Below are 23,234 nucleotides of genomic sequence, written 5' to 3' on the forward strand. Positions count from 1 at the left end.
AGTCCTCCAGGACAAAGTTCTTTGTTATTTTTGTCCAGTTTGCCGTGGGGTAATTGGCAGGACTGGGGAGTAGCTCCCTCTTCACAAAATGGCTGTGACAGATAGCTGACAGAGGACAACACAGCGTTATTCCTGCCTTAGTCCCCTGCAGCTCCGTCCCATTACCCCGGGGGTTCAGTGATACCACTGTACTAGTAATACCACTGACGAAAAAGAGGAAGGAACATCCCACTTGATTGTTTATCACTCACATTAAAGAAGCCACCTAGTTTTTACCAGCCCCATGGATGAGAATGGAAGTTCCCAGCTCAGAGAGTGGTTTCATTTATTTATTGTTATGCATCATTCTTGTGGCTCAGTGACTAGCACTGTTCCCTCACATGGCTAGGGTTAGAGGTTTGAAAGCTAGCCCCTATTTGTGCAGAGGTGGAAAGCTCAGGTCCATAAAGTAAAAATCCAGACCCAGATTTTGTTTCAACCAACCAGTTGTATATAAAGAGTCACAGTCACAGAGTACTCAGCTGATTGGGTGAGACAAAATCTTGGTCTGGATTCGTACTTTCTGGACCAGAATTTTCCACCTCTGCTTCTGTGTGTGTGCAGTTTGCCTGTTCTTCCTCTGTTATTTTCTGGATTTCTGCAGGTACTCCAGTATCATCCAACAGCCTAAAGTTGTCTAAATTGATCATAATGTTTGTGGTCCCAGTGATGGACTGGCGTCCCATCCATAGTGCTCTCCTGCATTGCATCCCATATAGCTACAATAGCCTCCAGGCGCCCCGTGACCCTGAACTGGATGGATTTTGGTGTCCGTAGCATTTCTGACATCGATTTTTGTTCATTTTTCATTTTACCATTCATCTGACATGACACCACAGGTACTTTGCATAAATCCAAATCAGATGATAAATTTGGGTTTAACAGTGAAATATTCTCTAGGCTTTCTTTCATATCTATCTGGGCAGAAGCCAATCCATCTTTGTAAGTGTAGCCTCTGGGCATATTGCAAGTTAAAACACCGCTCCTGTGAGCGTTTGAGTGTGCGTGAACACAGGACGAGTGTTCAGTGTGTATCGGGGTGATCACCTTATTCCAGCGACTGTTGGCCAGCGTTAGGTTGCTATCAAGCTTTTTCTGCTTTGACCCAGATACTGACAGGCTGCCGTGCACAGAGCACCCTCTGTCATTCAGCTCCTTCAGAGTGAGCTTCCTGTTCGGCACTTCCTGAACCCGAGCCTGGTCATCACATCCAACACACCAGCATAAAAACAGGAAAATCCTGATTAAAAACACATACACAGCAAAAGAAGTAAACACACAAAACCTCCACTGTCTTCTAAACAATTCAATTAAATTCTGTGAAGGTTTGTCCCACTGGATCTGAGCCTCATTACTAAAAGATACAACACTGGTTTAATTATACTGAAGGTTGTGGCACAGTTTTCAGGTAAAGTTTCCCTAGTTCTACAGATATTTCACAGAATTTGTGTGTAGTAATCACAAAAGAGTTTACGGCGTGTTTTTGAAAGTCTTGGAATAGCTTTCCCGTATGTACTCCATATACCCTTAAAGTAGCTCACCTGCATATTTTTGTTACAGTCTGGCAGCATCCAGAACAACTTTTTCTTAGAAAGAGAACTTTTTTTTTTTTAAGTTTCACAGTGTTTTCTGCATATATATATATATATATATATATATATATATATATATATATATATATATATAACCCCTGTAAATGCAAGGGTGATTATATTATACTCTTGGCTGTTGTTCTTATTCTGTGTTTGTACAATGCTCTTAGTGAATTAATCATCGATAGCGACAGCTGAAAAGACACCGGCAGTGCAGATTAATATTCAAGCTGAAGTTCTCAAAGGACAAAGATAGAACAGAATAGAAAATGTTGTTTTACTTAATGTCTGACACGCTGTGTCCTTGTTTGGGTATAAGAGCATTCCCGAGTCAGCCGCGGAGATAATGTCAGGATAAGGATATAATCTGCTTTCCCGTCTGGCATGATATCCGGCAGCAGAGGGGGGCACCAGGTGTGCGCCAGCATTAAGAATCTTGGCCAGTTCGCATCGTTCTCATCGGCGCCGTGACCCAGATATCCGAGAGTGAAGCCCATCGGGCTGCGCAGACTGCATCTAGACTGCAGTGGATAATGAAGTCGGGGGCTTGCCTGGGGTAGAGGCCTCACATGGGGGCCTGCAAAGGGACCCCTGGGGCCCCAGGATGGCCATAAAGGACTTCGGTGAACCGAAAGCTTAACGTTGCAACGCAGATTGTGGATGGAGATGATTGTCGAAAATATATAGCCATGAAATCTCAGAAGCGCAGGAAAACTGAGGCTGGACAAACTGTTGTTTTAATACATGCATATCTGTACAAAGTGGCATATCTGTCTCCTATTAGATGGGAGTTCTTGGCATGTCTGTTAAAAGGACATGGGTATCGCCTCATGCTCAGAACATAGATGAAGCCCATTTGTTTGTTATTTATGTTGCCTGTGTGCACACCCTGCCACGGAAGATGAAGGCCGGAGGTTCTGTGCACCCTGTTAGCTGGCGGCTGCTTGTCACACTCCACGGTACAGCTCGGGAGATCTATCGCCCGTTTGATGACGGGAGCATCTGTGACAGCAGAGAGCTGGCGACTCGCTGGCGCCTGAGATGTCCTCGCGGGATGCACTTGAGGCAGCCAGCAGAGGTACCGCGGCCATCTTAAGCCTCGCTGTCCCCGGCAGAACGATGGCAATTACGTCCCACCGCTTCAGGATTCCCAGTCACGACCAGCAGACGCCAGGGCTCAGACTCAAAGCCCAGCATGAGCTGTGGGACTCTGGGAAAAAAACCAAGGCACTCGAGGGCCCAGTTTTAAGGCCGTTTTCACTAGAATACAGTGTGGTAGAATACTTTAGCTCCCCTTCTGAAGAAGGCTTGTGTAAAAGACTGAGTGCTCTTCTGGATGCTTTACCAAATGTCCAATATGTTTTCATCGCACATTCACTGATTGGACTGGGAATGAATATTAGTGTACATTTATGTGTTTTGAGGAATTTTTCTGGCTATAAGCCATAGGCAATCAGAGAGCAGATGGCTAATATGTGCGAGTCCCCATTAAAATGACTGTGTTGGATTTACCTGCACTTTTTCTAGCAAAGAGCTCAGCTGTTGCTGGTCTCCAGGGTGAAGGGCTATAGCAGCAACGTTCTCAGCGTCATCCAACCAGGAGAGGAACTCGCTCAGGTCCTCCTGCAGGTCACTCACAGTGTTGTGCATCTCTGCTAACCTAGAAAGGTGATACCCACGTGTCAACTGCAGATACAAACAGTACAGTACAGTATAGACTGAAGGGGGATACACAGCAGGAGTGAAATGGACACATACTGGCATGCATACTGAGGCTGTGTGTGTGTGTGTGTGTCCTGTGCATTGTATAAGCACAGCAGTCACACAGCTCAAACGCAGTGCCAGGCATACACAGATATCTGGAGAGTTAATCCTCAGCCCCTCTTCCTGTCATCTGCATTTCTATTTGTGTGACAGTTTCCCATTCACTGGCGTTTTAATGCAATTAATAATTCCAAGAAAACCAGATGAAAACCATATGAAAACTGATGACAAGAAACAAGGAATCACTCTGCCACGTATTTTTCTGTGAATTGCATTGTGAAAAATGTTCTCACGGTGTCCTTTTCAGGAGATATTATCTGTGTAGGAGTGTTTGCTGCATAATCACACACACACACGCACACACACACACGCACAAACAAACCTCCTCTTCCACTGGGCAAACTGCCTGCACACTTCCTCCCAGCGCTTGTTCGTGGAGCCCAGTTGCTCCTTGAGTCGGGCTCCTTCTTCCTGACTGCTCTGCAGGACGATGTCCTGCCCAGTGGTGTTCAGGGCCATCATGACGCTTTCCTGTGCTGAGGCGGCATCCTGCAGCTCCTGAGAAAACAGTCCACGCCGAGGCCAGGTTACGGTAAACCAGCCACCAAACATGCTGCCATTTTCTTTACCATATTAGTCATGAAATAAACTGAGAGACGATTACAGAAAACCCCAGATGTAAACTTAAATTTAATGCTTATTAATATATTTTTACAGCCTTGTAAGTTAAAATTTTTAAGCTTTAACTAAACATTTTACCCAGTTATGTGTAAGTTTAATTGCTGCATATTACATGAATGTTGTGGAATTTTAACTAATATTTTACAATATTTTAGAATGACATTAGCATGTCCATGTGATACACCAATGTTTTTATTAATTCCTCCTCCGCCCCAAAACAAGATACAAAGATTCCTAAACCTTGAGAAGGATCTCATTTTGGTAGCAAGAAAAAAGTGCAACGACTGCCAACAAACTCTCTTTGTATTAGCAACCTCATAAAGCACCTTAAAGCTGCAATCACAGAGTTTGCTTTACAGATGTGTGCTTAAGCCCCAGAGAGCAATGAAGGACTCATTAGCATTTCAAGGCAGGAACAGGTGTGGGTTACGGCTAGAAAGCAGCTCCCTCTACAGGCATAAGCTGGCGCTTGTGTGGGAATGGCTCTCCCTTTAGACAGAGCCTCCCATCTTTTTTCAAAACCCTGTGCCAAGCTCCTCTGATCACTGGCCTTCGTAGATTGAGATGGACACCTGAGTGGCACCGGTGTGGCGCACTAGCTCACCGCGCAGCTGCACGGGGCTGCCGGAATCACAACCCCAGTAAGCAGACTGGACAGGGAACAGCTGGCCATGCACACGGGCACAGCTGGATGGCAAGGCCCCTGTCAGGAGGGCGGGCAACGAGCAGCCGACCTCATACGCGTGGTCGGAGATGGAGACAGGATGACCTGTTAGTCAGGGCACTGGAGAACAAGGCTGTTTGCAGCCAAGCAATGAAAGAGCACCAAACGTCAAGTCATTTAGAAAAACATACCCATAATTACAGCCCATCAGTGTGTCTCTGCACCAGGCTAAAATGTTAAAGAACAGAGGTAATGATGCTTATGTCTGTCAGTGACTGCTAGCCTTCCTCATCAAGCACTACAATTATCGGGGACCTATAAACTTTGAAACCCCTGACAAAATATCACTTGGACCCCCCATGAGTGATTCTGGGGGGGGGGTGTACTTGGTAGAATTTGGGGCCCATTTAAAGTGTTTGGCCCCCTGAATCTGCCAGGGTACCCATGCCCCTCTGACACTCATGTATCACATAACATATATCCCAATGAGCCATTAACATTAAAACTGACAGGTGAAGTGAACATTGATTATTTTGTTATAATGGCATCTGTCAAGGGTGCCATTATACAGTATATTAGGCAAGTGCACAGGCAATTGTTGGTGCGTTGGAAGCAGAAAGACATTAGCAAACTTAAGAATCTGAGGGACTTTGACAAAAGCCAAATTGTGGCGACTAGGTGACTCGGTCAGAGCCTCTCCAAAATGGTAGGTCTTGTGGGGTGTTAATGATATGCAGTGGCCCATGGAAGGCCAACTGGTGAACCAGCGACAGGGTCATGGATGCCCGAGGTTTATTGATACACGTGGGCTGCGACTGGTCGGATCCCACAGGAGAGCTACTGTAGCACAAACCTGCTGAAAACGTTAATGCTGACTGTGAAAGAAAGGTGTCAGAACACACAGTGCATCGCAGCTTGCTGCGTATGGGGCTGCATAGCCACAGTCTGGTCAGAGAGCCCATGCTGACCCCAGTCCACCGTCAAAAGTGCCTACAATGGGCATGTGAGCATCAGAACTGGACCATGGAGCAATGGAAGGAGTTGGCCTCATCTGATGAGTCACATTTTCTGTTACGTCATGGTGATGGCCAGGTGAATGTGCGTTGATCACCTGGGAAGAGATGGTACCAGGATGCACTATGGGAAGACGGCAAGCGAGGGCAGGGAGTACAATGATCTGGGCAATGTTCTGCTGGGAAACCTTGTATCCTGGCACTCACGCGGATGTTACTTTGACACAGACTGCATATCTAATCATTGATGCAGACCAAGTACACCCCTTCATGGCAATGGTAATCTCCGATGGCAGTGGCCTCTTTCAGTAGAATGATGCACTTTCCCACACTGCAAAAAATTGTTTAGGAATGGTTTGTGGACCATGAAATAAGAGTGTGTGTGTGTGTGTTGTCCTGGCCTCGAAATTCCCCATTTTTAAATCCAATCGAGCATCTGTGGGAAGTGCTGGACAAAGCTGATCCATGGAGGCCCCACTTACAGGACTTAAAAGATCTGCTGGTGCCAGATACCACAGAACACCAACAGAGGTCTTGTGGAGTCCATGACTTAATGGGTCAGAGCTGTTTTGGCAGCATAAGGGGGACATATGCAATATTAGGCAGATGGTTTTAATGTTATGGCTGATCAGTGTAAGTCTGCTCTGACTGTGACGTCAACTGCTCCAGAGGCAAAAGATCAACCGATTCCCTGAGCTGCAGACTCTGATTAATGAACTAAGCCTTACCAAGGGGAAAAGTGAAGCTCTGACACCCATGGTAGGTGGAATGACAATGCACCGTCGATTAGCGGCTGCTTAATCCAATGGGAGCCAAGAAAGCGGGCAATGGGAAGTGGCTAAAACCTGGCTGTGATTGACGGCCCAAGATAATCCCACCCACTATGGGTTTGGAACTGGCGTTCCTTTCATTGCCACTAATCCTCTTTCCAGATAAGTTGTGCCCAGAGCAGCGATATGACTCCGACTCCCGCAGCTGTTACATGGAGAGATTGACGAAGGGCCAGAAGGTGCGATGGAGTGGAGTGCATGGAGAGCACAGCTGCATGCCCACTGATCCCAGAGCGTCAGTGTCCAGGGAGAGATCCCCATACCCAGCTGAGCTGTGGAACATGGAGCTTGTTCACAACAGACTATTATCCTCTTTAAACCCACTTCCTATCACCTCGACCGCTGCATTGCATCATCGAGGGCCCGTTTTGAACAAGGATACAGAGGTGGGATGAGCCATTGAAACACGGCTGCCTGCGGAGAGTGATTACATTCATTTAAAGCCCTTCACTTCATTACGATTCCCTAACTGAACGGATTGGTCGGCCATGGGGGGTGTGGGAATAAGGGGACGGGTGGGGGATGAGAATCCTAAATAAGAACCTTGATTAATATTTATTGTAATCCCACCCTCAACAATGCCTTTAAGCAGTCTTGGGAAAACCACTCCTAATCTGAAACTCCCAGTTGTTGGGAGCTACAGTTGCGAGCGCTCCTGGCGCAGTGTTGCTATGGAGATGGATAGAGGCGTCCCGCTGGGAGCATCCTATATCACCAGACTTGCCTTCCTTGCCCCAAAATCCCATGCTCAGATGCATGCACGACACTACATGACTAGCATGAAATTATATCCCGAGCTAAGTGAAGGTCTCCCCCAGAACCCCAGAACATTCCGTGCTGCATTAAATGATCTGTTTGATGGAGAAGGCTTATTTTTCAGGCGTAGGGCTGTAGATTTGTCACCCGTGGACCTCTTTAATATTCCACTGTGGCAGTTCCATCTTGTTATCAGTATGGAAGAGAGTCCTGCTGATTAAGTGTGTGCAAAAAGCCCTCCACGTCCGCCCTAGCAAACTGGCCACTGGGTAACAATGGCACAGCCGGTATGCTGGCATTCTCAGGCCTTTCCGGCATGAGGCAGCAGCAGCAGCTTCCAAGTGTCTCATCCATGGCATTTTATCTTCTCGTGCATATTAGCGAAAGTGATTAATGGCGGAAGATTATTCTACTGGTGACAATATGGACACCCTGTCACTTAGTGGCTTAGTTGATGGATTTATCCACCGGTGCAGATTTTATTTATTTATACACCTGGATATTTTACTGGAGAATTTCAGGTTAAATTTCATAAGCTCCTCCTATACTACAAGTAACCCAGGACCAACTAGCAGGCTCCCTACTGTCTGCTCAGATAATGCTGAGTGTAAAGGACAAATTGCACAGCCGCAGTACTCTATATGAAGAATACCAAACACAGCCTGAGATTTCTCTTCTCAGTAGCTAAATATAGGTAATTAAAGCCTAATTATTCCACTGACTGAGGCCCGGAAACCACGTCGAATGTAAGGAAGTTGCTTGTGTCTAGTTAATTACAGCGTTTCATGTTCGCCGCTAACATGCATGTTACAAAAACAGAAAGAACAAACGGTGCCCTCTGGTGGTGCACCCCGAGGCTTCGCACTCCGAAACCCTGCACCGTACACCATCACGCGGTTCACATCCTTGCCTTGGTGTGTCTTGCTCACCGGCACGATCTTGTGTCTGTGCTCACCTACGTGGCCTGACCTCTTCCACACGGCTGCTTTTTGGAGATTCACATACCTCCACATAGACAGAGAGACACGTTCACACAATGCACACACACACGAGGGAACCCAGGGGAGCCATGCCGGCTCAGCTATTTATAACCCCCTCCCGCCGAGAACATTTCAATCCAACCATTGAAGTAAACCTCTCGGTATGAACATTGATCCAAAAATCACATACGGCAGCCCAGAGGGGGCCGGCCCAGAGCGCGGACAGACTCCCGTGGGGCCTGGCAGAATTCAGGAAGACGGAGAGTGAGAGGGAAAGGTTCACACTGAGGTTCTCTACCTACGACCTTGAGGACATTAACATTTACCACTGTTTGTTTAGTGGACCCTTCTATCCACTCAGACTTGCAAATCAGTGCAAGAATAAGGAAACAAAGAGGTTATCAGCCGCTCTTTGTTGCCCAGTTTATTAGGATTTTGAAATAAAACAATTACACAAGAATGTTTATTATTTAATTTCTGTTGTGAGAACTTGACCATATTCAAAGATTGAGTGTGTCAGTGATGGATTTTCAGTTTCAGATTTCACGGAAATCAAAATGTGAGTCTTTAGGTGGTGCATTCTGGGAATTTTCGTTGGGGGGGAGCAAAGGTTAAAGACAGGCGTAATCGTTTCTTTCTGGAGGTACACAAGTGGCATGGCCAGCTTGGCCTGTAAATACTCCCTGGTGTGCCAGGGCACTGAGACCCAGCTATTTACCTTCAGATGCTCCCTCCCTTGGACAGGCTGATGCTCCGCCTGAGCCAGGCTCCGCTCCGCATCGCCCAGCCACTCACTTAGGGCTTTCAGGTTCTTGTTGAAGTGCTGCAGCTTGTCCTGGGACAGCTTGAAGCGACTGAGGGATTGACGCAATGGGTGGAAAACACAAACACCGAGGATTTAAATATGGAAACAGGGTGACAACAGGTGGAGGAGGAGGCAGATTGTTACCTAAGGATATTGAGCACTAGCTTCTCACTGTTCACATTTGGCGCTGATGAGTCTTAACCCTAATGTGACACACACAGCCACACACAGAAGGCACAGCAAGGCCTTGGGACACGTACGCTAGCCGGTCACAATACAGCTTGTTGACCTTCTCCCAGTTGGTGCTGAGCAGCAGCAGTGTGTCCTGCATGCGCTGTGCCTCGACTGGGGAAGCCTTGCAGAGGATCTCTTCCTTCCGCCCTTGAGCTCTTACCACTGGGGTTCCCAGCTTCTCCAGACTTAGCTTAGCATCCTACAAAATTAAAATACAACAGTACGGTTCACTGGACACCATCACATCCACATGGCGGTCATATGTCTATATAACGCATCAGCGATGTCTTCTCAGGAAACACCTGCTCCAACATTGCCAATGAAAGGCATAATTAATCCAAAGGCACCCTAAAATATCATAATGTAATGTAAAGCTTAATGATGTAAATGTTTTCGATGCTAAAACTAAACCACTCTTTTATTCGCTTCACAGGTTGGTTTCAAGCTTCTACTTTCCCAGCCAACACAAAATGTTTATTTTCAATGCTGCCTTTAAATTTAGACCCTGTCAACAGATCCTAACACTTCACTCTCCACTCTACTCACTAACACCAATTCTCTCCTGAATATAGCTTGTCACCTTGTTCATTCTTATAGTTCACTTAGTCACTTACACACCATAAGTCTTCATTCTATGACCAATATGAAGAATTTGCTCACTGACTTTCAGACCAACATCCATTCATTTCTATGGGCAAAACCCTAATCCTAATTATGATAACCCAAACCCTACCCAGCCCTAAGCTTAACCATAAGTAACCAAAAAAATACAACACTTTTGCTTGGTTAGGTTTTTTCCCGCATTCAAAGATCTTTATAAAATTGAGTTTCCTGTTGTGGGGACAAAATGTCCCCACAAGGTTAAAATAACAGTTCATTATCACAGTGTGGGAACCACAATGTAATATATACAGTACATGCCCACAGACAGACACAGACAGTGACACAGACACAGACCCAGAGGAACTCACCTGAAGGCACTTTTCCTGTTTGGGAAGCTCATAGAACACACCTGCCCAGTATTCTGGGGAATTGAGCAGGAATTCTGTCTTAGCGATGGAATGCAGGAGTTCCTGCAGTTCACACAAGTATGCTGGGGCCTCCTGGACAAAACAACAGCTATGTTTAGTCATGGCAAACAGTCACTCCAAACATGTCTGATCTTAACCTTCCCCTTAAATAAAACCTTAACCCTGACCACAGAGCTAAACACAACCCATAATCCAAGAACCACCGTCACACCAACCACAAACATAATCACATGCTTGATTTGAAAACGAACTCCAACCCACCCACAATGTAACTCCTGCCAAAGCCTAGCTATAACACTTAAAAAAAAAAACACAAGAAAAATACTCATTTTAAATGACCCAGCTCAACACTTTAAACCCCAGCAAGAAAACAATACTAATATATACCACATTATTTGTGAAATCCTCACTCAATCTGAATTTCCTACTGAAGTTTCATTCGTCTCATTCGACTCATTTGTCTCCACTTTATGCATCAAATCAACTTCTACCACTCCATGCACATCCCTCCATATTCAGAATAACTTACTCCATACTCCTTAAAACCACCCATCCTTTCTGCACATGAACAATGGAACTGCCAATTATAAAAGTACAGAGAAAATCTGAATGTCTGATAGACATGGTAAGATTTTTTAATCTTGTAACAATGCTGAGGTAATATTTTTTAATATGCTACTATCACCCAACAGAAACACAAATAATATTTTATCCTTTGAATGACAGACTTAAATTCAGTCAGACTTAAATTTAGTTTATATTTATCAATTTATCAACATGTGACTACTTCATAACATTGGCAATAGTGCAGAAAAGCAGTGAATACGCCTGGCATATGCTTGGGTTTCGAGAGACAGGATGGAAAGTGAGGAGAGAGCAATTACAGACATGTGCGGTAATAAGGACTGGCATGCCTCAGAGCTGAAAGCATGCGATCACAGCCAAGCACTGAGCTGTAAGGAAAGTCTCTGCTGCAAATTTGAGATGATGGACGACATTCGAACCTACCCCGTTAACTGTACCTAGAAAAATGATCGTGATAATAACAACAAAAATAATAACCATAAACATATTCCCCTGTTTCTGTGAGCCAGTCCATAATCGTGAAAATCCAGAACAATTTCTGGTTGCCTCTCTGACAACTCCATCGTTTCACCTCCATATCTCAACCCACTCCTTCTGTGACCTGCCAAGCATTTCACCTACCTGTCAAACTAATTAGGGTAACGTAAGTAGACTTAAACTATGAGACACGTCGTAACATTTCCAGCAAACTCGATGACTAATGGTGTTCGATATATGACATTATCAAGAAGTTTCTATAAGCAAACAGTGTAGGGAACTTCCTGAGAAGTACAGAATTCTGGTTTTTAATACACTGAGACGAATCAGTGGACAATTCAGCCCAAACAAAAAAAAAATCTTTGTAGTACCAGTTTCCATCCATAAACGGTGCCACATTGAAAGACACAAATTCAGTTCCATTTTACCATTTATTTCGTTATTTAAATGCTTATCTGGCATTTCAGCACTTTTATCCAATGTGACATACCTTACAGATTTTATTTTGCCCACATATACAGGATATTATTGGTTTTCAGCGTCATATATTTAAAGTCGAGTAGCTTTCATTTGGTTTTTAATAAGCCAAAAACGCAGATTTCCACATATTTATAATGTTTGTTGTTTATAATGATTCTCATTCATTGACATATTGTTAACAGACATCAAATGGCAGGTTAAGCGAGTGCACTTGGCTGTCAGTTTGAGTCCCCTTGAAAAAAGTAATTGCCCTGAATTGCTATAGAAGAAATACCCTGACATATTAATGGGCGAAAAACTGCAAGTTACTTTGGATAAAAGTGTCAACTATGCAAATAAATACAAAGAAATAAAACCAAACCAATCTTCTACTTGACTTTTCTTCTTACCTTTTTTTAGCAAGTAGAAGTCTGCATTTTATTCTGCATATTACTTTGTTATGCAGTCTTTTTAGTCTTTTTCTGGACGTTCAGATAAAATACTTTTTTTTTTTTTTTTACTTTTATCTGAAGTTGTATAGGTATTGAAGAAAATTAGAATTTTTTTTTTTAAATGCACTTAGCTTTCAGAAGGTTTCGGGAAACGGTATTTGTGTTTTTTTAAGGCTTCATGAATCAATTTCAGCCGTAGACTGAAAAACTTGTGACGCTATTTTATTTTTAGCGATAAATGATACTTTTAGTGCTCAGTACTCATTTTTTATAGTATGGCCAAAGGTACGCAGAGATAGGATGATTGACATTGTATGCTGCAAGCAGGAGTTTAAAATAAATCACACAAAAGACCAAGCAAACATAAAATCACATTTCCGGGGCAGAGCGGGATTAACGCTGAACAATGGCAGAGGCAAATTAATGATGCAACAGAAACCAACAGCTCCTTCTGCTCCTCTGTCTCACAGAAATGGGACAGACTGATCTCTTGTTTGTAACATTTGGCCGGCTACTCTCTTGAGATCCTCTTGTCATATGGGTAGCTGCACCGAGTTAGTGACAGTTTCTGCAAGGCAGGGTTAGGGCCGGGGCGGGGGGGGGGAGCGAGTGAGGGGACTCACACTTCGCATGGAACGCTGGTAGGGAGCAAATGTGCTCTCAACCTCCCCCCAGCGTTTGTTGAGCTGAGCGAGGCGGGGATCCACGAGCTGCGCAGCGCCCCCATCTGCCAGAACCTTGGCCTGCACCTGCAAGTCACTCAGCTCCACACTCTTCTGCTCCAGCTGCGAGCCAATGTCCTAGTGAACAAAACCAGCCACAATCACAGAGGGAGCGACCATCCACACTGGAGCACTGGGGGGGGGGGGGGGGGGAGGGGCGGAGGTTGATCCGCACGGCCGGTCGGTGCTGGAACACGGTCACGCCGGAGGTGTTCCTCTACGCGGAGGGGACAGAAATGGAAGCTGGAAGCACAGCCCCACAGGGAAGTTATGTCACTTTGCATCAGTCATACAGTGTTGCACAGTCACACGGCTGCACAGTGAGGAGGACACCGTTCATCCACGCCATCACAAAGCATATCCCCATACACACAGCTGCAGAGGGACAGCTCTCCACACACTAATATACGGGGAGACATACGCCACCAGTCACGCCAGTCACACAGGGAGAATGAAGACAGTATGTTTTCTCCAGGGGCACATGACTGACTGTATTATCATTACGGAGGTTTCTACACAGTCATTCGTCATGTGATCTTTTATTCAAGTTTGCAGAAGCTGAGCCCCGCAGAAAGCCGGGCCATTTAAAAGGCTCAGAGAGGCTTCCTTTTATAAGCATTGCTGCTTCAGAGTGGTTTCTCTCGTATGCAGTGATACACGCTTTATTGGCCGGTGGGGGTTGGGGGGGGCGGGGAGTTGTCCTAACCGCTGTAGACAGCTCAGTAATCATCTAAAGGCCTGCCCTGCACAAGTCTAACACTCGGGAACCGAGAACAGAAAAAGAAGCGATGAAATGAGCAGAGACACACAGGAGGAGGGTGTCATGTGTCGTGCGGGAACAGGTGTGTGTGTGTGTGGACACGTCCGCGTGTGTGTGCGTGTGTCTTAGCTCATCCATTTAGCACAATGTCAGAATGATCATCTGTAAGAAAGACACGTGTGTGTGTGGCTGTGGCCTGGTTATGGTGGCAGTAACTGCAAGTGCGGTTATAAGAATCTTGCATGTCTTCAGCTGGGTTTCTTTGTTGTTATTTGAGGGTATATGTGTTAAAATTGCATGTATTTCTGCTTGTGTGTATGTGTGTATTCACGCGACCCTGCATAAGCAGACTGGAAGATGGATGGGTGAATGGAATACAGCTAAATGGCCATTTGCGTGTACTGGAGAGGATGTCTGACAGGTAGCACAACAGGCTGCTCCTCAGTTCACCATACCTTCACCCTCTGCTCCTCTGGCGGGTCTGTCAGTTCCGCCATGCTCCTCTCTATGTCATCCAACCACTGTAAGAGATCATCGGACTTCCTGCGGTACTGGTACCATTGAGGGGCAATAGCCAGGGCCTTTTTCTTCCTCAGGGACCTCAGGTCCTGCAGACGCAGTGAGTTAGCACCCAGCCAACAAGGAACCAGACAAGTTTGGCAGAGAATGTTCTAACTGTAACATTAATGGGCCGTTGTTTCCACGTTTCACATTTTAACAAAGGTTCTGTTTTTTTAATCATTATTCTTAGTTGCAGTAGTAGTTGTATTTGAGGAATTACGTTCTGGGAACATCAGAAAAACTGGACACTTTAAACATTTCCATACCTTAATCATAACATTCTGCAAACAAAAAACTGTTAGTGGGGGAGCCCCCACAGCTAAAGAAAACCATCTCCAGATAGAGTTTCTACACTAGATATTCCTACTGCTGCAGTGCCTTGATTGTGTCACCATCACAGTGTGTACTTGATGTTCAGTGTGTTCAGTATCTTGACAGTGTTTTACTAAGCGTTCAGTACCTTGACAGTATTGTATTTGGTGTTCCGTACTTTCAAAGAATTTTCAAAGGTGTTCAGTAACTTCATAAAGTTATACTCTATGTTCAGCAGCTTCACAGTGTCCACTATGTTCATAGTGACCTCACAGTGCTTTATTTAGTGTACAGTATCTCTGGTGTACAGTATTGTATTTTGTGTTCAGTATATTTGCAGTTTTGTGCTTGGTGTTCAGTGTGTGGTTAGTACCTTCACAGTGTTATAGTCTGTGTTCAATACCCTGACAGAGTTTTACTCCATGTTCAATATCTTAACAGTGTTATACTCCGTGTTCAGTACATTCAAAGTGTTATAGTATGTGTTTAGTACCTTTGCAGTGTTATATACTGTGTGCAGTAGCTCAACAGTGCTATACTCCATGTTCACTACTTTCACAGCGTTTTATTTGGTGTCTAACACCTTGAAAGTATTATATTTAGTGTCCAGTACATTCAGTGTTGTGCATCGTGTTCAGTGTTTGAGCAGTACCTTTATAGTTTTTACTCTATATTTAGTACCTTGACTGTTATACTCCCTATTCAGTATTTTGACAATGTTATATTCTGTGTTAAGTACCTTGACAGAGTTTTACTCCCTGTTCAGTACCTTCATAGTAATATACTCTGTGTTTAGTACCTTCACAGTGTTGTACTTGGTGTTCAGCTGGTCATGCCTGATGCGGATCTCTTTTCTCTTGTTCTCATCTGGAACTCTCTTCTGCAGCTTCTCCCCCTTCTCTAGTAGCTCCTTCACTGCTCCCTCCTCACAGTCCTGCATTACAGACAGGATGGGTTGTGACACCAACAAATCCAATACAGCAAAACACGAAAATAATTCCTGCTCCAGCAGGATGTGGCCTCAGAAACCACCTACCACCATAGCTTGAGACACACATGCGTATAAATTTACATCTTATGATTTATATATTATTTTACTCTCTTACTGGTTTTATATCAAGCTCCTGAAAACCAGCAAGACACACTGGATACATACAGTGTGAAACAGAAAAGTACCCCAGTAAGACTGAACTCATACCCTGTCCTGTTCAAAGTCCTCCTCCTTGAGATTATCTCCCTGTCGCACCTCCTCGTCCAGCAGCCGTAACCAAATCATAGCTTCACTGTGGTACTGTTCCACCTCCCGCTCTGAGGCTGAGGCCTGCATACACATGCACAATCACACATAACAATGAACCGTGTCCATATTATGTATGCATGCGAGTTGCGAAATCGAATTACTCCCACAAAATCTTGTATGAATAATTGTGGTATATTCACAAACAAAGACACCTAAAGTCAGTAAGTTTTCATGAGAAATAGAAAGATTTGAAAGTGAAAAGGGATGATAATAGTTTCGCCAGAGTGGTGCCAGTATATAGCTATATGGCACTTTCCTTACATGGATGAATAAAGTACCTCCATTCTAAGACAGCAGTTTCATAATAATTTTACTGGAGTGTGCTTTGAAAGTAATTTCAATAGGGAAGGTATTAAAACTGTTTTGGATTGAGGTTTAACACTAGAGTAATTGGAGTGCAGGTTTTTAAAAAGTGTGACCAGAATGAAGCTGTACAAGAAAGTGGTGGAGGTTCAGCTTCTCTGGAGTGTGGTTTTCCTAGAGTGCCTCTCAACTTTACGGGGAGAACGATTACAGCATGGTTTCACTGTGGTTCCATCAGCACTTCATCCAGACCCGTTTTGTGGTTAGAATATATATCATGTCCCAAAATGTAGATAGTGAGGCAGTGGTTAAAATTCTGTTTTATCAGAGCATAACTGGAGAGTGGTTCTGTGTGAACAAGTGCAGTGTTACCCAGGGTGTCTTTAAAGTGCAGCTTCTCCAAAGCGTGGTTAGAATGTAATTAGATGTTTCATTTCACCAGAGTGTGTTTAAAAGGAAGCCATCACAGTGGGATTTTGAGAAGCTTTCACGTTTTCTACGCCTGAAGAAACCAGTCTTTCTTATGGGTCTGTTATTTAGTCTACGCAGATGATTGAAAGAGTGGAGACTTGCGCACTGTAAAAAAATATTTGACCAGCATCACTGCAGAATGCTGAAGAGACCAAGCAGTTGCATTCAACAAAAACTAGTCCAATCAAAGAGTCTCTGACAGCATACGAGTGAGATCTGCAGCGTCTGATGACATCACTGCTGTGACCACAATACCTGGTTGGTGCGAATCCGCCGAGCGATGGCCTCAAAACGCTGATTGAGCTGGTCCAGTTTGGGCTCCACCAGGGCGCGGCAGTGCTCCCCCTGGTTCTTCATCATTTCCTGGGCCTGGCTCTGGACTGCTTCCAACTTTGCACGCATATCTTCCAGCTCCACTCGCAGTCCCTGTAGGGCAATCAGCAAGCAGGTAAATGCAGGTAATGAACTCTACTTCACAGACAATCCAGATGGATAACCCAACCCAAAAACCTGTACCCATGTGTGGATGATTCCCAGAGGAAATAGCTCATCCCAGTATCAATATGCTGGAAGCTCTTGGAACTGGTATCCAATAATTATGTTTACTCCTGAAATCCAAGGAGCTATGCGTTGACAACCTTTGGTATAAATAAAGGCCAGCTTTCACAAATGTTCATTCCTGCACACCTCAGTTTGTTTTTTTACCTAACGAGGCTATATACATATATCTGAGTCCTCCATCCGTTTTCAGTTAGTTTAGTGATTCAGCCAGTCCATGAAGCTTAGAGAAACCTGTCATACACTGGACAAAGGACAAAATAGTTCACAGTGCAATTTGGCATGTTTCTGGATTCTTGTACAATAAAAACAGACATTTGATTGTACCTAAAGGTCTATGCATAGGTACTGTGGCAATAAAAATAATAAAACATGGTCCATGTTTCTGTCAAGTTACTGTCATCACTGAAGGAAGCTAAGGGTCACCGCTAAATGCCAGGTGAATCATTTCTGTAACAACAGAGTGGTATTAATATGTGTACCTAGAAAACTGCAGGGAACACAAAAACACAGTCAACTGCTTCCAATTACCGCTTCCAATCCATTTCCTGTGCTGTCGGTGTATATTAAAAAAAATAATAATAACAGTGCGTACTAAGAGGCACAGAAAGAGTATTTTTATTGCCAAGGCTAATCTGCTAATGGGTACTATGATCAGTGTAGAGAATTACAGGCTGAGCACCTCTCCAGTGACAGTAAGTGTCAGCTGACAAAGATGGAAGCACCAGAGGTGTCAGGCACTGGAATTAATTAGCAAAACTATCACATTAACATTAAATCATCACACCTATTTACATTTTTGACTGGAAACTAAGCCATCACAATCCATTAGGCCACAGTAGGAGGAAAATATGCGTTGAATAATTACTTTAATCAATACTCGTTGCGTTGAGAGATCTAAAAACAATTACTGCGATGTTAAAATTCCGACAGAGAATAATGACACTACAAAGATACACAGAGCACACACACACACACACACACACACAAACACAAACAGACAGAGATACACAGACACACAAACACACATACAGACAGAGACACACAAACACAAATAGACAGAGACACACAGACACACAAACACACATACAGACAGAGACACACAAACACAAATAGACAGAGACACACAGACACACAAACACACATACAGACAGAGACACACAAACACAAATAGACAGAGACACACAGACACACAAACACACATACAGAGACACACACACACAGACAGACACAAACGCACACAAAGACACACAGACACGCGCACACACACATACAGAATGAGACGCAAACATACACACAGACATAGACACACACACACACATACTGTACACAGAAACACATATATAGACAGAGACACACACACACAAACACACATACAGAGACACACACACACACACAGACACAAACGTGCACAAAGACACACAGACACGCACACACACACATACAGAAAGAGGCGTAAACACATACACAGACACACATACTGTACACACAAACAAACATATAGACAGAGACACACACACACACACACACACATATAGACAGAGACACGCACACACACAGACTCTTCAGAAAACTAACTACCTTAATCACATGGTCCTTAGTGCCCAGAGGCTCTGACTCATCCAGAAGAGTCTCAGTTCTGTGCATCCAAGCGTTGATCTGGGAGATGTTCTGATCCAGAGTCTCCACCTGTGTCTGGTAGTCCTGAATGTGGGAAAGGACAAACGTTTTTGGCGTGTCAGCCCATACAACCTAGTCCCCATCTGCAAGAGCAGCTCCCAGTGACTGTCCACCACTCAGTTCTAGGGCATCCCTCTCAAACTTCCTGTAATGCTGATGTCACAGCGATCCATATTTCGTCCTCTAACCTCAATAAATCAGATATAACAGAACAGAATGCTGTCTCCGAAATCAAAGGGTGTGGCCACAGTGACCATAGAAATGTAAAGTAAATCGAGGCAGCAAACGGCTGTGGCTTGCTCAGCAGCATGCTGCATGAAAGCAGAGCAATGAAGAACGGACTCCATCTCCTGGATTCTGAATTAACTGCATTCATAACTAATGACTGACATCCAGACACATCACTGGCACCTAGCATAAGCTAATCCAAGGCATCTTACAGTTTGTAGCCAGTGTTACATTGATATGTTTTACTGCAATGATTCATATTATATGTCTTGTTTGGTCCATGACAGCAAGAGCCTTCCTGAAACCAGCAAGCTTCTGGTTATGCTTCTGCAATTGTAACTACTGTGCGACATGGGGTACATGCAAGGAGTCGTGCTCCTCTGCCTTTAAAAATGCTTCACATCTCCAATCAATGACGCATGGTGAACGGGAGAGTAACATATTGCAATTCTGTGTTTCAGCAGCAATCCAAATGCTCCTGGCCTTGTACAGCTCATTTTCCACACGAATATCAATGTAGCTTTAAACGGCAATCATAATAAACAAACCCAAACGCATTACATCTGTCCAAAATATTTCCTGCTTATAAGTGACTATGCAGCCAGCTTACTTTTGTTATACAATTGTATACAACAGCAATGTCTCCCTGACAATGACCAGACAAAGAGAGACAGACTCACCAGCAGAAGGCAGAGCCACTCCTCACTGCGTGATGTCACAGCGATCCAGTTGCACTTGAGCAGGCTGACCTTGTCCTCCACCAGACTCTCCTGGCCATGAAGCACTGCTTTGAGGGCGTCGGCCAGCTCCGCCACACCCTTTAGCTGCTGCTCGTGCTGCTCTGTCTCCTTCTGTTTGGCCTGCCGATGGAAGAGCAGGACACGAACTGTGAGACAGATCTGTGAATGCGTGTGTGGATGTTATCTTCATAACCTTTTTTGTGCGTTGTTTGGGTGGATTAGGAATCATTAATTGCTTTGCAGTAGTACTAGACAGGCGCTAGACAGTGCTTCTTAACCCAGTCCTTGAGGAGCCCCAGCAGTCCACATTTTACTCCCTCCCAACTCCCAGCCAATCAAGAACACCAAATACATGATCCAGGTGTGCTGGTAGGTTTGTGAGTCTTTTACTGTAGAACATGAGAACTTGTTTGTGTTCCAAAAACATCTCAGCTCAGGATCAGATTGATAGTAAAGACTCAAGTTTGTTTTTTTCTTTTATAAATACAGCAGCTAGATTCTGATTGAGATCTCATTGATGGACACTAAAATTAGCTAATTATGCCCTGAACTGACATATATACAATACATATATATACTTTTTCTTTCAGGAGAATTTATATCAATAAATAGAAGAAGTCAAACATTTTTGTGTTTCTTATCAGATTTTCCTTATGTGTTTTTATGACACAGAAAGAGATGTGATTGCATTTTAGGTCAAATTTACGTGGAAGTTCAGCAAATTCTAAAAGGTTCACTAACTTTTTAGCACCAATGTAAAGTGCCTGAACAGCAAATATGTAACTGTTTGTTTGTTTGGCAGAGCCAAGGAAACAGCTATGTGACTGACAGGTCGGTAGGAATATGGACACTGATGTGCGATGGGTGTACATTTTCTAGGCAGGGCTAGATAGATGTGTGAGAGACGGACTGGCAATCGTCAAAGATCAATGGGTTGTGAGGCAGGAAAAATCATTGTGTGAGAGAGGCATCAGACTGCCACGACCCTGTACCTTAGCCCAGGCCACCTCAGCATCTAGACTGTCAGGCATCCCATCCACATCTGATCTGCGTGTCAGCTCAGCGTCCGTCACAGCCAGCCACTCCGTCAGGCTGTTCACCTCCTTTCGCAATTTTCGTGACAGCTTCAGGCTCTTCTCCAGCTCCTGCTTGCTTTCCGTCACCTTCAAAAAGATGGCCCACCCATAACAAGCCTCATTACAGCACCTGTCTGTCACAAACTGCTGGGTTTCACCCAGGTCAGTGTTTTGATTAGGAACTGGTTAGACAATATTGCCACCCGGTGGAGAGATAAATGTCATGCTATGTCTAGCTTAATGTATGCTAATTGTAACGATTACCTCCTTCAACATCCTCCTAAGGACCAAGGATGCATAATACTAACTGTGGCATTGTGTAATTTTAGCAGAAAAGGACAGAAGGTAAAAAAGTTGTACTGTAATGCTAAACCGTGTCCGGGGGGGGGGGGGGGGGGGGGTTTACCTCATGCCACTGTAGACCTGTATAAGGATATGACAGTAAAGCCCACTTGTAAATCATTACAGCAAAAATAAAACGGGTTAAAAATATTCAGAAAAATACTCTTTGAAGAAATCACCTCAGATCCCATTAAATAAGCCACACTGTGAAACAGGTCAGAGAAAAACACGCTAATCATTCCTAATTTCTTTTTAATTATGTCCCCATGAAATGTAATACGCATTTGTGTAAACAAGAGAGAGCTCTAATTGTAGCACTGACCATCCAATCAGAGAAGTAATTAGGGCAGTAGGTGGCCCTGATTGGCTGACCTGGGCCCCTAGCTCATTATACAGCAGCTTGAGAGCTGTGAGCCGCTCGTCCAGTTCCTTGGGGTTCTCCGTCTGCTGCCTTTGAACGATCTGTCGGCCCGTCTTGATCACTGTCTCCACCTCTGCTTTCACCTCGCTCAGGCTCTTATAAAACCTCTGTTGGGAAAGGCAGTGAACATGACCAACAACATGCAACTCACAGCCTAGGGATCTACGCATTATATTCACACCCCTCAAAACCATCACCTACACCAGGGTTCAGAGACAGCTGTTATCAAGAGTTGAAGAGTGTGTTGGGTTTTGCAGCAGGACCACTATTTGATCTGTAGAAGTTCTTTATAAAGAAGATAATCTCACATTGGACATAGCTCTAAATTCAGTGAAAATTTAAACAAAGTTGCAAGCTGTAGAAATGTGGCTTTTTAGCTTCCTGCTGCTAAGCTAATATGTTCATATGCTTACACCTATTCAATGCTTTCATGTCATTGTACAGATTACACAAAGAGATGCAAATATAACATATTGTCTCAGTTTCAAACTGACTTCAAATCGACACACACAATACTGATACTGATAGAAAAGTGATCAGGACACCTGCGTCATTATGAATAAATATTAAAACTTGCAAATGTGTATTGAAACCAAGAAATAATAACGGGAAAATAATCGAAATCTTGAAAATGGCACGTTGTCCCGTTACTTCCTTACTCTATACCCTCAGCGACATCTTGGTTGCATTTCCTTTATTTGCCTAGGCAAGCGTGACACATCTTAACGCAACAGGGATACCAGCTGCTTTCCGTCAATCTACCCATGGCTGTAACTAGTGTGCACAAATACCCACCATGCACTGGTCCAGCTGGGACTGCACCACCTCCTGGTCGACACTGCGCACCCCCAGCACACCAAGCTGGCTCTTCACCTCATCCAGGATCCGCTCACACACTTGCAGACGTTCGTCAAAGTTGGCTGGCTTCTGGAAAAGCCGAAACTTCTTGATGACCTCCTGGAGCTTTTTCTATAGCGCAGGGCAAGCATGACTGTTAGAAAATGCATTTCTCACCAAAGCCTTGACCAAATTGTAATTCTCTTCGGTCAGAAATCAGCTAATATCAGAATATATATGAAAGAAGACATATTTCGAGGAAAGCACAGGAAATGTATATTTGTATGTTTCAAGGGCGACTTACCTATGGGATTTTTACCTATGAGCTTCATATTTGTGTGATACATCGCTGTGCTATAATGTGTGGGTGCTGTTCAATTCTCACCTGGGTAATATCTATCTGAGAGTACACTCTATCAGACGGATCTTTGTTTGCATTCTTTTTCCTCATCTCATCCAGACTCAGTTCATGGCTGTTCAGCTCTGCCTGGATTTTCTGTAAAACACAAAATTCAAATTTCTTCCTCACCTTGGTAACCAACTGTGTGTTTTATGTCCCTG

General features: G+C 44.2%; 1 protein-coding gene across 7 annotated transcripts in view; it reads right to left on the reverse strand.

The window, feature by feature from the left end:
- dmd (dystrophin) overlaps positions 1–23,234 on the reverse strand; it is a 160,426-nt gene that overhangs the window by 40,791 nt on the left and 96,401 nt on the right. For all 7 annotated transcript variants that reach the window (XM_049014884.1, XM_049014641.1, XM_049014466.1 and 4 more), the window contains 17 exons: positions 23,059–23,169; positions 22,632–22,805; positions 21,788–21,943; positions 20,990–21,160; positions 19,938–20,117; positions 18,931–19,053; positions 17,047–17,217; positions 15,916–16,038; positions 15,517–15,651; positions 14,300–14,452; positions 12,986–13,162; positions 10,330–10,461; positions 9,385–9,557; positions 9,038–9,173; positions 3,778–3,953; positions 3,144–3,291; positions 1,087–1,236 (listed from right to left, as the gene is read on the reverse strand). In XM_049014884.1, coding sequence (XP_048870841.1) covers positions 1,087–1,236; positions 3,144–3,291; positions 3,778–3,953; positions 9,038–9,173; positions 9,385–9,557; positions 10,330–10,461; positions 12,986–13,162; positions 14,300–14,452; positions 15,517–15,651; positions 15,916–16,038; positions 17,047–17,217; positions 18,931–19,053; positions 19,938–20,117; positions 20,990–21,160; positions 21,788–21,943; positions 22,632–22,805; positions 23,059–23,169 — 2,589 coding nt within the window. The remainder of the gene's footprint in view (positions 1–1,086; positions 1,237–3,143; positions 3,292–3,777; positions 3,954–9,037; positions 9,174–9,384; positions 9,558–10,329; positions 10,462–12,985; positions 13,163–14,299; positions 14,453–15,516; positions 15,652–15,915; positions 16,039–17,046; positions 17,218–18,930; positions 19,054–19,937; positions 20,118–20,989; positions 21,161–21,787; positions 21,944–22,631; positions 22,806–23,058; positions 23,170–23,234) is intronic.

The sequence above is a fragment of the Brienomyrus brachyistius genome, chromosome 1, assembly GCF_023856365.1.
Source record: "Brienomyrus brachyistius isolate T26 chromosome 1, BBRACH_0.4, whole genome shotgun sequence".
NCBI lineage: Eukaryota > Metazoa > Chordata > Actinopteri > Osteoglossiformes > Mormyridae > Brienomyrus > Brienomyrus brachyistius.